Genomic DNA, 16819 nt, shown 5'->3' with positions numbered 1-16819 from the left:
TAGGTAGATTTACATTTAAAAAGGCAGAGAACTCTTTTAAGTATGTAAAGAAGATATTAATCCTCAGTATCACCATTTACACTACAGATCTCTTCAGCAGCTAACAAGCATGACAAGTTAAGCCCCTAAGTACATACAATAAAATACACTGCTCAAAAAAAATAAAGGGAACACTAAAATAACACATCCTAGATCTGAATGAATTAAATATTCTTATTAAATACTTTGTTCTTTACATAGTTGAATGTGCTGACAACAAAATCACACAAAAATTATCAATGGAAAATAAGAATTTACTCACCGGTAATTCTATTTCTCGTAGTCCGTAGTGGATGCTGGGAACTCCGTAAGGACCATGGGGAATAGCGGGCTTCGAAGGAGACTGGGCACTCTAAGAAAGAATTAGGACTACCTGGTGTGCACTGGCTCCTCCCACTATGACCCTCCTCCAGACCTCAGTTAGGGAAACTGTGCCCGGAAGAGCTGACACAATAAGGAAAGGATTTGGAATCCCAGGTAAGACTCATACCAGCCACACCAATCACACCGTACAACTCGTGATACTATACCCAGTGAACAGTATGAACAACAACTGAGCCTCTCGAATAGATGGCTCCAAACAATAACCCTTTAGTTAGGCAATAACTATATACAAGTATTGCAGACAATCCGCACTTGGGATGGGCGCCCAGCATCCAATACGGACTACGAGAAATAGAATTACCGGTGAGTAAATTCTTATTTTCTCTGACGTCCTAGTGGATGCTGGGAACTCCGTAAGGACCATGGGGATTATACCAAAGCTCCCAAACGGGCGGGAGAGTGCGGATGACTCTGCAGCACCGAATGAGCAAACTCAAGGTCCTCCTCAGCCAGGGTATCAAACTTGTAGAATTTTGCAAACGTGTTTGAACCCGACCAAGTAGCAGCTCGGCAAAGTTGTAAAGCCGAGACCCCTCGGGCAGCCGCCCAAGAAGAGCCCACCTTCCTTGTGGAGTGGGCTTTTACAGATTTAGGATGCGGCAATCCAGCCGCAGAATGTGCAAGTTGAATCGTGCTACAGATCCAGCGAGCAATAGTCTGCTTTGAAGCAGGAGCACCCAGCTTGTTGGGTGCATACAGGATAAATAGCGAGTCAGTTTTTCTGACTCTAGCAGTCCTGGAAACATATATTTTCAGGGCCCTGACTACGTCCAGCAACTTGGAATCCTCCAAGTCCCGAGTAGCCGCAGGCACCACAATAGGTTGGTTCACATGAAAAGCTGATACCACCTTAGGAAGGAATTGGGAACGAGTCCAAGGCCAACGACGCCAAGGCCAACAGCATGACCACCTTCCACGTGAGGTACTTTATCTCCACGGTTTTAAGTGGCTCAAACCAATGCGACTTTAGGAAATCCAACACCACGTTGAGATCCCAAGGTGCCACTGGGGGCACAAAAGGGGGCTGAATATGCAGCACTCCCTTTACAAAAGTCTGAACTTCAGGCAGTGAAGCCAGTTCTTTTTGGAAGAAAATCGACAGAGCCGAAATCTGGACCTTACTGGAACCCAATTTTAGGCCCATAGTCACCCCTGACTGTAGGAAGTGCAGAAATCGACCTAGCTGAAATTCCTCCGTTGGGGCCTTCATGGCCTCACACCAAGCAACATATTTCCGCCATATGCGGTGATAATGTTTTGCGGTCACATCTTTCCTAGCATTAATCAGTGTAGGAATGACTTCCTCCGGAATGCCCTTTTCTTTTAGGATCCGGTGTTCAACCGCCATGCCGTCAACGCAGCCGCGGTAAGTCTTGGAACAGGCAGGGCCCCTGCTGCAGCAGGTCCTGTCTGAGCAGCAGAGGACATGGGTCCTCTGAGATCATTTCTTGAAGTTCTGGGTACCAAGCTCTTCTTGGCCAATCCGGAACCACGAGTATAGTTCTTACTTCTCTCCTTCTTATTATTCTCAGTACCTTGGGTATGAGAGGCAGAGGAGGGAACACATAAACTGACTGGTACACCCACGGTGTCACTAGAGCGTCCACAGCTATCGCCTGAGGGTCCCTTGACCTGGCGCAATAACTTTTTAGTTTTTTGTTGAGGCGGGACGCCATCATGTCCACCTGTGGCCTTTCCCAACGGTTTACAATCATTTTGAAGACTTCTGGATGAAGTCCCCACTCTCCCGGGTGGAGGTCGTGTCTGCTGAGGAAGTCTGCTTCCCAGTTGTCCACTCCCGGAATGAACACTGCTGACAGTGCTATCACGTGATTTTCCGCCCATCGGAGAATCCTTGTGGCTTCTGCCATCGCCAACCTGCTTCTTGTGCCGCCCTGTCGGTTTACATGGGCTACCGCCGTGATGTTGTCTGACTGGATCAGCACCGGCTGGTGTTGAAGCAGGGGTCTTGCCTGACTTAGGGCATTGTAAATGGCCCTTAGTTCCAGAATATTTATGTGTAGGGAAGTCTCCTGGCTTGACCATAGTCCTTGGAAGTTTCTTCCCTGTGTGACTGCCCCCCAGCCTCGAAGGCTGGCATCCGTGGTCACCAGGACCCAGTCCTGTATGCCAAATCTGCGTCCCTCTAGAAGATGAGCACTCTGCAGCCACCACAGCAGAGACACCCTGGTCCTTGGAGACAGGGTTATCAGCCGATGCATCTAAAGATGCGATCTGGACCACTTGTCCAACAGATCCCACTGAAAGATCCTTGCATGGAACCTGCCAAATGAAATTGCTTCGTAGGAAGCTACCATCTTTCCCAGGACTCGCGTGCAGTGATGCACCGACACCTGTTTTGGTTTCAGGAGGTTTCTGACTAGAGATGACAACTCCTTGGCTTTCTCCTTCGGGAGAAACACTTTTTTCTGGTCTGTGTCCAGAACCATCCCCAGGAACAGTAGACGTGTTGTAGGAACCAGCTGCGACTTTGGAATATTCAGAATCCAGCCGTGCTGTTGTAGCACTTCCCGAGATAGTGCTACGCCGCCCAACAACTGCTCCCTGGACCTCGCCTTTATAAGGAGATCGTCCAAGTACGGGATAATTAAAACTCCCTTTTTCCGAAGGAGTATCATCATTTCGGCCATTACCTTGGTAAATACCCTCGGTGCCGTGGACAGACCAAACGGCAACGTCTGGAATTGGTAATGACAGTCCTGTACCACAAATCTGAGGTACTCCTGGTGAGGAGGGTAAATGGGGACATGCAGGTAAGCATCCTTGATGTCCAGTGATACCATGTAATCCCCTTCGTCCAGGCTTGCAATAACCGCCCTGAGCGATTCCATTTTGAACTTGAACCATCTTATATAAGTGTTCAAGGATTTCAAATTTAAAATGGGTCTCACCGAACCATCCGGTTTCGGTACCACAAACATTGTGGAATAGTAACCCCGTCCTTGTTGAAGGAGGGGTACCTTGATTATCACCTGCTGAGAATACAGCTTGTGAATCGCCTCCCGCACTGCCTCCCTGTCTGGGGGAGCTGTTGGCAAGGCTGATTTGAGGAAACGGCGAGGGGGAGACGTCTCGAATTCCAGCTTGTATCCCTGAGATACCACCTGTAGAATCCAGGGATCCACCCGTGAGCGAGCCCACTGGTCGCTGAAGTTCCGGAGACGGGCCCCCACCGCACCTGGCTCCGCCTGTGGAGCCCCAGCGTCATGCGGTGGACTTAGAGGAAGCGGGAGAGGACTTTTGTTCTTGGGAAGTGGCTGTATGGTGCAGCTTTTTCCCTCTACCTCTGCCTCTGGGCAGAAAGGACGCGCCTTTAACCCGCTTGCCTTTCTGGGGCCGAAAGGACTGTACCTGATAATACGGTGCTTTCTTTGGCTGTGAGGGAACATGGGGTAAAAATGTCGACTTCCCAGCTGTTGCTGTGGAAACGAGGTCCGAGAGACCGTCCCCAAACAATTCCTCACCTTTGTAAGGCAAAACCTCCATGTGCCTTTTAGAATCTGCATCACCTGTCCACTGCCGAGTCCACAATCCTCTCCTGGCAGAAATGGACATTGCATTAATTCTAGATGCCAGCCGGCAAATATCCCTCTGTGCATCTCTCATGTATAAGACTGCGTCTTTAATATGCTCTATGGTTAGCAATATAGTGTCCAAGTCGAGGGTATCAATGTTATCAGACAGGGAATCTGACCACGCAGCAGCAGCACTGCACATCCATGCTGAAGCAATAGCCGGTCTCAGTATAATACCTGAGTGTGTATATACAGACTTCAGGATAGCCTCCTGCTTTCTATCCGCAGGCTCCTTTAAGGCGGCCGTATCCTGAGACGGTAGTGCCACCTTCTTTGACAAGCGTGTGAGCGCTTTATCCACCCTACGGGATGTCTCCCAACGTATCCTATCCTCTGGCGGGAAAGGGTACGCCATTAGCAACTTTTTAGAAATCACTAATTTCTTATCGGGGGAAGCCCACGCTTCTTCACACACATCATTCAACTCATCAGATGGGGGAAAAACCACTGGTTGCTTTTTCTCCCCAAACATAATACCCTTTTTTTTTGGTACCTGGGTTAATGTCAGAAATGTGCAACACATTTTTCATTGCCGTAATCATGTAACGGGTGGCTCTGTTGGAATGTACACTAGTCTCATCGTCATCGACACTGTAGTCAGTATCCGTGTCGACATCTGTGTCAGCCATCTGAGGTAGTGGGCGTTTTTGAGCCCCTGATGGCTTTTGAGACGCCTGGGCAGGCACGGGCTGAGAAGCCGGCTGTCCCACATCTGCTATGTCATCAAACCTTTTATGTAAGGAGTTGACACTGTCGCGTAATTCCTTCCACATATCCATCCACTCAGGTGTCGACCCCGCAGGGGGTGACATCACATTTATCGGCACCTGCTCCGCCTCCACATAAGCCTCCTCATCAAACATGTCGACACAGCCATACCGACACACCGCACACACACAGGGAATGCTCTGACTGAGGACAGGACCCCACAAAGTCCTTTGGGGAGACAGAGAGAGAGTATGCCAGCACACACCACAGTGCTATATAATGCAGGGAGTTACACTACACAAGTGATTTACCCTATAGCCGCTATATATATAGTATTTGCGCCTAAATTTAGTGCCCCCCCTCTCTTTTTTACCCTATTGAGCCTGGAAACTGCAGGGGAGAGCCTGGGGAGCGTCCTTCCAGCGGAGCTGTGAGAGGAAATGGCGCCAGTGTGCTGAGGGAGATAGCCCCGCCCCTTTTTCGGCGGACTTCTCCCGCTTTTATAATAATAATGTGGCAGGGGTATTTTACACATATATAGCTTCTTAGGCTATATTATGTGTGATTAGCCACTTTAAGGTACTCTAATTGCTGCCCAGGGCGCCCCCCCCCAGCGCCCTGCACCCATCAGTGACCGGAGTATGTGGTGTGCACAGGGAGCAATGGCGCACAGCTGCAGTGCTGTGCGCTACATTAATGAAGACCGGAGTCTTCAGCCGCCGATTTCCGTGAAGATCTTCATGCTTCTGGCTCTGCAAGGGGGACGGCGGCGCGGCTCCGGGACCGGACGACCGAGGCTGGACCTGTGTTCGATCCCTCTGGAGCTAATGGTGTCCAGTAGCCTAGAAGCCCAAGCTAGCTGCAAGCAGGTGGGTTCGCTTCTCTCCCCTAAGTCCCTCGTTGCAGTGAGTCTGTGGCCAGCAGATCTCACTGAAAATAAAAAACCTAATAAATACTTTCTTTACTAGAAGCTCAGGAGAGCCCCTAGTGTGCAACCAGCTCGAGCCGGACACAGATTCTAACTGAGGTCTGGAGGAGGGGCATAGAGGGAGGAGCCAGTGCACACCAGGTAGTCCTAATTCTTTCTTACAGTGCCCAGTCTCCTTCTGAGCCCGCTATTCCCCATGGTCCTTACGGAGTTCCCAGCATCCACTAGGACGTCAGAGAATCAAATTTATTAACCCATGGAGGTCTGGATTTGGAGTCCCCCTCAAAATGAAAGTGGAAAAACACACTACAGGTTGATCCAACTTTGATGTAATGTCCTTAAAACAAGTCAAAATGAGGCTCAGTAGTGTGTGTGGCCTCCACGTGCCTGTATGACCTCCCTACAATGCCTGGGCATGCTCCTGATGAGGTGGCGGTTGGTCTCCTGAGGGATCTCCTCCCAGACCTGGACTAAAGCATCCGCCAACTCCTGGACAGTCTGTGGTGCAACGTGGCGTTGGTGGATGGAGCGAAACATGATGTCCCAGATGTGCTCAATTGGATTCAGGTCTGGGGAACGGGCGGGCCAGTCCATAGCATCAATGCCTTCGTCTTGCAGGAACTGCTGACACACTCCAGCCACATGAGGTCTAGCATTGTCTTGCATTAGGAGGAACCCAGGGCCAACCGCACCAGCATATGGTCTCACATGGGGTCTGAGGATCTCATCTCGGTACCTAATGGCAGTCAGGCTACCTCTGGCGAGCACATGGAGGGCTGTGCGGCCCCCCAAAGAAATACCACCCCACACCATTACTGACCCACTGGCAAACCGGTCATGCTGGAGGATGTTGCAGGCAGCAGAACGTTCTCCTTGGCGTCTCCAGAATCTGTCAAGTCTGTCACGTGCTCAGTGAGAACCTGCTTTCATCTGTGAAGAGCACAGGGCGCCAGTGGCAAATTTGCCAATCTTGGTGTTCTCTGGCAAATGCCAAACGTCCTGCACGGTGTTGGGCTGTAAGCACAACCCCCACCTGTAGACGTCGGGCCCTCATGCCACCCTCATGGAGTCTGTTTCTGATCATTTGAGTAGACACATGCACATTTGTGGCTTGCTGGAGGTCATTTTGCAGGGCTCCGGCAGTGCTCCTCCTGTTCCTCCTTGCACTAAAGCGGAGGTAGTGGTCCTGCTGCTGGGTTGTTGCCCTACTACGGCCTACTCCACGTCTCCTGATGTACTGGCCTGTCTCCTGGTAGCGCCTCCATGCTCTGGACACTACGCTGACAGACACAGCAAACCTTCTTGCCACAGCTCGCATTGATGGGCCATCCTGGATGAGCTGCACTACCTGAGCCACTTGTGTGGGTTGTAGGGAGGTCATACAGGCACGTGGAGGCCACACACACTACTGAGCCTCATTTTGACTTGTTTTAAGGACATTACATCAAAGTTGGATCAGCCTGTAGTGTGTTTTTCCACTTTAATTTTGAGGGGGACTCCAAATCCAGACCTCCATGGGTTAATAATTTTGATTTCCATTGATAATTTTTGTGTGATTTTGTTGTCAGCACATTCAACTATGTAAAGAACAAAGTATTTAATAAGAATATTTCATTCATTCAGATCTAGGATGTGTTATTTTAGTGTTCCCTTTATTTTTTTGAGCAGTGTACAAATGTTACTATCATGCAGTGCTATTTTTGCAGGAAAATAGGTTCAGCAACTGTGGGCGGGGATGTGGGTGGAGCTACAAAAGGGACGGGTCATCAATTGGTGTATAAACATTTTTTTTAAACAAATAATGCCCCCAGTAGTGCCAGTTACACATAGTCCCCATTATTGCCAGTTACACATAGTCCCTACTAGTAGTGCCAGCTACACACAGCTCCCAGTAGTAGAGCTAGTTACACATAGGGGGTCATTCCGACCCGTGTGCATGCTGCTGGTTGTCGCAGCGGTGCGAACGGGTCGGTCTGCGCCTGCGCGGCGGCCGCAATGTGCACGTGCGTCATTGCCCAGCGACGGCCATCGCTGGACAATGACCAGAAGAATGAAGAAAGCGATTGCTCGCGCGATCGTAAAAAGATTAACAGCGAGAAGGCATTCCGGGGTGGCATTTCACCGTTTTCTGGGAGTGGTGAGTCCAACACAAGCGTTTCCAGGCGTTTGGAGGGCGGATGTCTGACGTCAATTCCGAGACCTGCATTGCTGGATCGATCGCACAGGGTAAGTAACTGTTACCCTGGTCTAGTTCTACACAAAACTTTTTTTGCATAGCAGGGCTGCACAAGTGATCGCAGCCTTGCTATGCAAAAAAATGCCTCCCCCATAGGCGGCGTCGAGTTGATCGCACAGCCAGCAAAAGTTGCTACGTGCGAACAACTCGGAATGACCCCCATAGTTCCCGGTAGTAGTGCCAGTTATACATAGCTTCCAGTAGAAGTGCCAGCTACACATAGCTCCCAGTAGTAGTGCAAGTTACACATAGCCCCCAAAAGCAGTGCCAGCTACACATAGCCCCCAGTAGCAGTGCCAGCTACACTTAGCCCCCAGTAGTGCCAATTACAGATAGCCCCCAGTAGCAGTGCCAGCTACACATAGCTTCCAGTAGTAGTGCAAGTTACACATAGTGCCTAGTAGCAGTGCCGATTACACATAGTCCCTAGTAGTGCCAGTTACACATAGCTCCCAGTAGCAGTGCCAGCTACACATAGCTCCCAGTAGTAGTGCAAGTTACACATAGTCCCCAGTAGTAGTGCCAGTTACACATAGCCCCCAATAGTAGTGCCTACACATAGCCCCCAGTAGCAGTGTCAGCTACACATAGCCCCCTGTAGTGCCAGTTACACATAGCCCCCAATAGCAGTGCCAACTTCACATAGCCCCCAGTAGCAGTGCCAGCTACACATAGCTCCCAGTAGCAGTGCAAGCTACACATAGCTCCCAGTAGCAGTGCAAGCTACACATAGCTCCCAGTAGCAGTGCCAGCTACACACAGCCCCCAGTAGCAGTGCCAGCTACGCATAGCCCCCAGAAGTGCCCGTTACACATAGCCCCCAGAAGTGCCCGTTACACATAGCCCCCAGAAGTGCCCGTTACACATAGCCCCCAGAAGTGCCCGTTACACATAGCCCCCAGTAGCAGTGCCAGCTACACATAGCTCCCAGTAGTAGTGCAAGTTACACATAGTCCCTAGTAGTAGTGCCAGTTACACATAGCCCCCAGAAGCAGTGCCAGCTACACACATCCCCCAGTAGTAGTGCCAGTTACACACAGCCCCCAGTAGTAGTGCCAGTTACACACAGCCCCCAGTAGTAGTGCTAGTTACACCTAGCCCCCAGTAGCAGTGCCAGCTACACATAGCCCCCAGTAGCAGTGCCAGCTACATATAGACCCCAGTAGCAGTGCCAGTTACACATAGCCCCCAGTAGTAGTGCAAGTTACACATAGTCGAAGTTACACATAGTCCCTAGTAGTAGTGCCAATTACACATAGCCCCCAGTGGTAGTGCCAGCTACACATAGCCCCCAGTGGTAGTGCCAGTTACACATAGCCCCCAGTAGTAGTGCTAGTTACACCTAGCCCCCAGTAGCAGTGCCAGCTACACATAGTCCCCAGTAGCAGCGCCAGCTACACATAGCCCCCAGTAGCAGTGCCAGTTACACATAGCTCCCAGTAGCAGCGCCAGCTACACATAGCCCCCAGTAGCAGTGCCAGTTACACATAGCCCCCAGTAGCAGTGCAAGCTACACATAGCCCCCAATAGCAGTGCCAGCTACATATAGCCCCCACTAGCAGTGCCAGCTACACATAGCTCCCAGTAGTAGTGCAAGTTACACATAATGCCTAGTAGCAGTGCCAATTACACATAGTCCCTAGTAGTAGTGCCAGTTACACATAGCTCCCAGTAGCAGTTCCAGCTACACACAGCACCCAGTAGTAGTGCAAGTTACACATAGTCCCTAGTAGTAGTGCCAGTTACACATAGCCACCAATAGTAGTGCCAGCTTCACATAGCCCCCAGTAGCAGTGCCAGCTTCACATAGCCCCCAGTAGCAGTGCCAGCTTCACATAGCCCCCAGTAGCAGTGCCAGTTACACATAGCCCCCAGTAGCAGTGCCAGCTACACATAGCTCCCAGTAGTAGTGCAAGTTACACATAGTGCCTAGTAGCAGTGCCGATTACACATGGTCCCTAGTAGTAGTGCCAGTTACACATAGCTCCCAGTAGCAGTGCCAGCTACAGATAGAGCTCAGTAGTAATGCAAGTTACACATAGTCCCTAGTAGCAGTGCCAGTTACACACAGCCCCCAGTAGCAGCACCAGTTACACATAGCCACCAGTAGTAGTGCCAGTTACATATAGTCCCCAGTAGTAGAGCTCATGCCTCTTGCTACTGCCACCGCTTCCCCTGTATCTGTGAGCCTGCTTGAGGAGAGGAGAGCGCAGTGCATGTATCTCATTCCCCTCTATGTGTCCTGTCTCCGGCGGTTATTTGTAACATGGTGCCAGCTTGTGAGCCAATGGCTACACTGGACCTAGTACTAACTAATAGTCTGGAGATAATATCAAATACTAAAGTAGGGGAGACCCTGGGAAATAGTGATCATAATATGATCACATTCAATATCAGCTTCCAAAAACAACACTATAGGGGTCTAACTAAGACTTTAAACTTTAGAAAAGCCAATTTTGACTTGCTGAAACAAGCAATGAAGGATATAAATTGGGAAATTGTGTTTCATGGTAAGAATACGGCTGAAATGTGGGATGTTTTTACAACTAAGCTCAATAAGTACACTCATTTGTTCATTCCCAAGGTTAACAAAAACAGGAGTACTAAACTCAAGCCAATGTGGCTTAATAAGGTGGTCAAGGAACAAATGGATAAAAAGAGGCGACCTTTCAAAGCATTTAAATCTGACGGGAAGGCGGAATCATTCCAGTTCTACAGGGGATGTAACAAAAAATGCAAAAAAGAAATCAGAGCAGCCAAAATAGAAAACGAAAAACAAATCGCAAAGGAGAGCAAAACAAACCCCAAAAAGTTCTTTAAGTATATAAACGGTAAAAGACTAGAATAGGAGAATATTGGACCACTAAAGGGCGAGCTAGATGTCTTGATTAATGATGATAGGGAAAAAGCAGATTTATTGAATAAATTATTTTCATCAGTATTCACGAGAGAGGACCAGTTGACGGGAGAAGTGCACAACATAAGCAATAATAGCGACCCTTTGTGAAGTACTTGGTTAAACGAGGAAGTGGTCCGAGAGAGACTAAGAAAAATTAAGATAAATAAATCTCCTGGGCCGGATGGCCTACACCCCAGGGTTCTTATGGAACTTAACACAGAGCTATCGAGGCCCCTATATTTGATTTTCAGTGAGACAATTACATCAGGAAAGATACCAAAGGACTGGCGTACAGCAGAGGTAGTCCCAATATTTAAAAAGAGAATTAAAACTTATCCCGGCAGCTATAGACCGGTAAGTTTGACATCAATAGTGGGGAAAATACTAGTGATGTGCACCGGACATTTTTCGGGTTTTGGGTTTTGGTTTTGGATTCGGTTCCGCGGCCGTGTTTTGGATTCGGACGCGTTTTGGCAAAACGTCCCTGAAAATTTTTTGTCGGATTCGGGTGTGTTTTGGATTCGGGTCTTTTTTTACAAAAACCCCTCAAGAACAGCTTAAATCATAGAATTTGGGGGTAATTTTGATCCCATAGTATTATTAATCTCAATAACCTTAATTTCCACTCATTTCCAGTCTATTCTGAACACCTCACACCTCACAATATTATTTTTAGTCCGAAAATTTGCACCGAGGTCGCTGGATGACTAAGCTAAGCGACCCAAGTGGCCGTCACAAACACCTGGCCCATCTAGGAGTGGCACTGCAGTGTCAGACAGGATGGCACTTCAAAAAAATAGTCCCCAAACAGCACATGATGCAAAGAAAAAAAGAGGCGCAATGAGGGGTAGCTGTGTGACTAAGCTAAGCGACCCAAGTGGCCGACACAAACACCTGGCCCATCTATGAGTGGCACTGCAGTTTTCTAGCGAGAGGATGAGTGCTTCCATCCTCATGTGAAGCTGAACCACTAGCCATGAACATAGGCCAGGGCCTCAGCCGTTCCTTGCCACTCCGTGTCGTAAATGGCATATTGGCAAGTTTACGCTTCTCCTCAGACGCTTTTAATTTTGATTTTTGGGTCATTTTACTGAACTTTTGTTTTTTGGATTTTACATGCTCTCTACTATGACATTGGGCATCGGCCTTGGCAGACGACGTTGATGGCATTTCATCGTCTCGGCCATGACTAGTGGCAGCAGCTTCAGCACGAGGTGGAAGTGGATCTTGATCTTTCCCTATTTTACCCTCCACATTTTTGTTCTCCATTTTTTAATGTGTGGAATTATATGCCAGTATCAATAGCAATGGCCTACTACTATATATACTGCACACAACTGAAATGCACCACAGGTATGGATGGATAGTATACTTGACGACACAGAGGTAGGTAGAGCAGTGGCCTACTGTACCGTACTGCTATATATTATATACTGGTGGTCAGCAAACTGTGCAAAACTGAAATGCACCACAGGTATGAATGGATAGTATACTTGACGACACAGAGGTAGGTAGAGCAGTGGCCTACTGTACCGTACTGCTATATATTATATACTGGTGGTCAGCAAAATTATGCACTGTCCTCTTACTACTGCGCACAACAACTAAAATGCACCACAGGTATGGATGGATAGTATACTTGACGACACAGAGGTAGGTAGAGCAGTGGACTACTGTACCGTACTGATATAATACTGGTGGTCACTGGTCAGCAAAATTCTGCACTGTCCTCCTACTATATACTACAATGCAACACAGATATGAAGCGTTTTTCAGGCACTGCTGGTCCCCAGTCCCCACAATAAAGCAGTGTGAGCACAGATATCTGCAGCACACTGAGCACAGATATGGAGTGTTTTTCAGGCAGAGAACGTATAATACTGGTGGTCACTGGTCAGCAAAACTCTGCACTGTACTCCTCCTATAATACTGCTGGTCCCCAGAATACAGATATTTGCACTTTTGCAGCCCCCTGAAACAAAGTGAGAGGACGCCAGCCACGTCCTCTCACTATCATTTCCAATGCACGAGTGAAAAATGGCGGCGACGTGCGGCTCCTTATATAGAATCCGAATCTCGCGAGAATCCGACATCGGGATGATGACGTTCGGGCGCGCTCGGGTTAACCGAGCAAGGCGGGAAGATTCGAATCTGCCTCGGACCCATGTAAAATGGGTGAAGTTCGGGGGGGTTCGGATTCCGAGGAACCGAACCCGCTCATCACTAGAAAATACTGGAAGGAATATTAAGGGATAGTATACTAGAGTACTTAGATACCTCCAAGGTTATTAATAGGAACCAACATGGTTTTGTGAAGGACAGGTCATGTCAAACTAACTTAGTAAGCTTCTACGATAAAGTGAGTGATAATATTGATCAGGGTAAAGCAGTGGATGCATTCTTTTTGGACTTTGCTAAGGCCTATGACACAGTGCCACATAAGAGACTAATTTTCAAATTGTGAAAGCGGGGGGGTGGAAAACACTATTTGTACTTGGGTAAGTACAGTAATTGGCTATACAACAGGGAACAGCGAGTGGTGATAAATGGGATGTTTTCTGAATGGGCCTCAGTGCTTGGTGGAATACCGCAGAGTTCAGTATTCGGGCCATTGCTGTTTAACATATTCATTAATGACCTCGGAGTGGGCCTAGAAAGCACAGTGTCAATTTTCACAGACGACACTAAACTGTGTTGAGTAATTAATTCAGACAAGGATGTTGAGTCTCTGCGGAATGATTTATCCAGACTGGAGATCTGGGCAGAGAAATGGAGAATGAGTTTCAATATAGAAAAATGTAAAGTTATGCACTTTGGGACTAAGAATAATCAGGCAGCCTATAAATTAAATGGGGAAAATGTAAGGATAACCGCAGTTGAAAAGGATTTGGGTGTTCTCATCAATAATAGACTTAGTAGCAGTATGCAATGTCAAAATGCAGCAACAAAAGCAAATAAGATGTTAGCATGCATAAAACGGGGAATGGAGAAAAGGGATGAGAGTGTAATCCTGCCACTGTATAAATCATTGGTGCGGCCACACCTGGAATGTTGTGTACAGTTCTGGGCACCACACTATAAAAAAAGATATCTTGGAACTCGAAAGGGTTCGGAGGCGAGCCACCAAACTGGTTAAGGGGTTAGAGGCACTGAATTATGAGGAAAGACTCACAAGGTTAGATATGTTTACACTGGAAAAGAGGAGGCTGAGAGGGGACATTATTAATATTTATAAAATAAAGGGACAATACAAGGACTTATTAGACGATCTGTTTATCAAAAAAACGCTACACAGGACACAAGGACACCCCCTGAGGTTAGAAGAAAAAAATTTCATACACAACGGAGGAAAGGGTTCTTCACAGTAAGAACAGTAAAGATATGGAATTCCCTACCAGAGGAGGTAATAATGGTGGACTCACTAAATAAGTTAAAAAATGGATTAGATAAATTCCTAATTGATAGATGCTGTAGCCTTGGATATTTCTAAGTGATATATAATATTATGATACAGGTTGAACTCGATGGACATCTTGTCTTTTTTCAAACCTCACCAACTATGTAACAGCGAGGGGAAGGAGAGACACGTGCTGCGCTCTCCTCCCCTCAGGTAGGTTCACAGACACAGAGGAAGCAGAGGCAGCAGCAGGGAAGTGCTGGGCCGGGCTGCAGACGTTCTGGAACGCCATTCCTGGTGACGTCATTTTAGAAAAGACCTTCAGGAACGGCGTTCCGGCCCAAAAATAGCCCATCTGAAAAGGATGTTGTTAAAAAGTCGACACTTATTCAGCTGACAAAATGCTGACCGCATAATGTCGATGGGATAATGCCGACATGCTAGTTATGTTATTTAAACATTTTAATGGTTGGCATTATAAATTTAAGCATAATGCTTTACTATCATCAGTGCAGGCATAGTTATCATGCTTTAAATAACATTACTACCGCGTCAGCATTCTCCCTTCGGCATCCTGTCGACAGCATAACTGTCAAAAATATCATTCCAATCCCATTAACCATATAAAATTATTTAATATATTTGAGGGTGTTACATGTGTCATCCCGGCGGGCGGAATGCCAGCTGTCAATATCCTGACAGTGGCATCCCGTCCATCAGAATGCCGGCAGCGTGGCAAGTGCTAAGAGTCCCCTTGCGGGCTCGGTGGCTCACGAGGATCTATTGCCACTATGGGTGTCGTGGACACACATGACAGAGTGGGAATAGCCCTGGTGTTCCGGGATTCTGGCTGCCGGCATTGTCGCCTGTCGGAATTTCAGCGTCGGTATCCTGAACGCTGGGATCCCGACAGCCGGCATTTTAACTGCATCCCATTTGAGGCAAGAAATAGAACCGAAATCCTTAAATTTCACAGAATCTAGTATTTGCCAGTTTTGATGCAATTGTTAGATATAGGCAGTTGAATGTTGTCATATACCTTATACAGTATATGGTGGAAGCAGTTTCTCCCTTTCATGTGACCACAGCATTATTGTACCACTATGGGACACAGGAGGGGTGTGCTGTCACATTCCCACTGACCATGATACAAAGGGTTAGTTAGCACTCCAATGTTACCCTTTGACTATATGAAATGATGGGAGATTATATATATATATTTATATATATATATATACACACACACACACACACATATATATACGCCCCGGTCTCACCTTCAGGAATGCCGATAGTGTGTCTTCTGTATTTCCTTCTGACAACAAGAGCACTTTCTTCCTGCTACATTTTTTTAGGAGAAAACCAGAAATAAACTCCAATGGATGATCCTACAAACATAAAAAAGAGAGGTTAAATGAATGGGTACTGAATAAAATTAAAATTAAAAATCACTGCAACATATATAACAAAATGTCTTTGGTGGTGGCAAGCATTGAAAATGGAGTCTACTGTCAGAGGCGGCACCGGGATTGTTGACACTCGGTACTATGTCACTATAGCATGGCGTAGTGCGAAGTCCCTGATCACCTCACTCAGGTGTGTGTCCAACATCCCTGGAGATGCTGGACTGCCCCCGGGGACTGGTGCCTGCAACGCCGGCTCCTTGTTAGTGATAGGAGCCAGATGCTGCAGGCTAATCTCACACTGTAGCACCCAGCTCCTGTCACTGCAGTGGAGCTGGCATTTGATGTCACCAACCCCCACATCCCCTGTGTCGCGCCTGTGTCTACGGTCTGTCAATTGTTATATTTTATGTATATAAACATTTGACTGTACAATGTAAACTATTGGTCATTTCATGCATTGATGATAGCATTTAACTAGATTTATATAAAACAATGCAACATCTCTATGCCTAGTATAATTTGAGTAAGTGAGTTTGCGCAATTGTAATCCAGCTATGATGGAGGGAAGATGTTTAGGTGCTGCGTGAGCATTAGGGATACATTTTATATTTTAGCTCCCCTTCCTTAACTCACAATTTAACCTTAACCCTCCCTGGTGCTGCCTAACCCTACCCCTCCCTTCCCGCAGCCTTAACCTTACCCTTCCTCCCCCGCAGCCTAACCCTAATGCTCTTCGGTGGTGCCTAACCCTAACTCCCCCCCCCCCCCCCTCAGCCTAACCCTAACCCCCCCTTCCCCCCCGCAGCCTAAACCTGTCCTCCCCACCCCTAAGTCTGACCCTAACACTTAAGATCGGGATACCAGCAGTTTGATCTATGTCGGAGTTCCAGCACTAGTCTTTTGACCAGTGTCGGGATTCTGGCATCAGCATTCCGACAGCCGGCATCCCCTACTGTGTGGTATAATATGAATAAGGAGCAATACTGTGTGGTGTAATGTGAATAAGGAGCAATACTGTGTGGTGTAATGTGAATAAGCAGCAATACGTTGTGGTGTGTTGTGAATATCGGACACTACTGTGTGACGTAACGTGAGTAAGGGACACTACTGTGTGATGTAACATGAGCAAGGGTCACGCATGAATCGCGGCAGCAACTACAGTGCATCTGGAAAGTATTCACAGCGCTTCACTTTTTCCACATTTTGTTATGTTACAGCCTTATTCC

General features: G+C 47.6%; 1 protein-coding gene across 2 annotated transcripts in view; it reads right to left on the bottom strand.

The window, feature by feature from the left end:
- ECT2L (epithelial cell transforming 2 like) overlaps positions 1 to 16819 on the bottom strand; it is a 257733-nt gene that overhangs the window by 100095 nt on the left and 140819 nt on the right. For both annotated transcript variants that reach the window (XM_063917439.1, XM_063917440.1), the window contains exon 14: positions 15465 to 15575. In XM_063917439.1, coding sequence (XP_063773509.1) covers positions 15465 to 15575 — 111 coding nt within the window. The remainder of the gene's footprint in view (positions 1 to 15464; positions 15576 to 16819) is intronic.

The sequence above is a fragment of the Pseudophryne corroboree genome, chromosome 4 (assembly GCF_028390025.1).
Source record: "Pseudophryne corroboree isolate aPseCor3 chromosome 4, aPseCor3.hap2, whole genome shotgun sequence".
NCBI lineage: Eukaryota > Metazoa > Chordata > Amphibia > Anura > Myobatrachidae > Pseudophryne > Pseudophryne corroboree.
The sequence above is the reverse complement of the archived record's forward strand: the minus strand, read 5'-3'. Positions and strand labels throughout refer to the sequence as shown.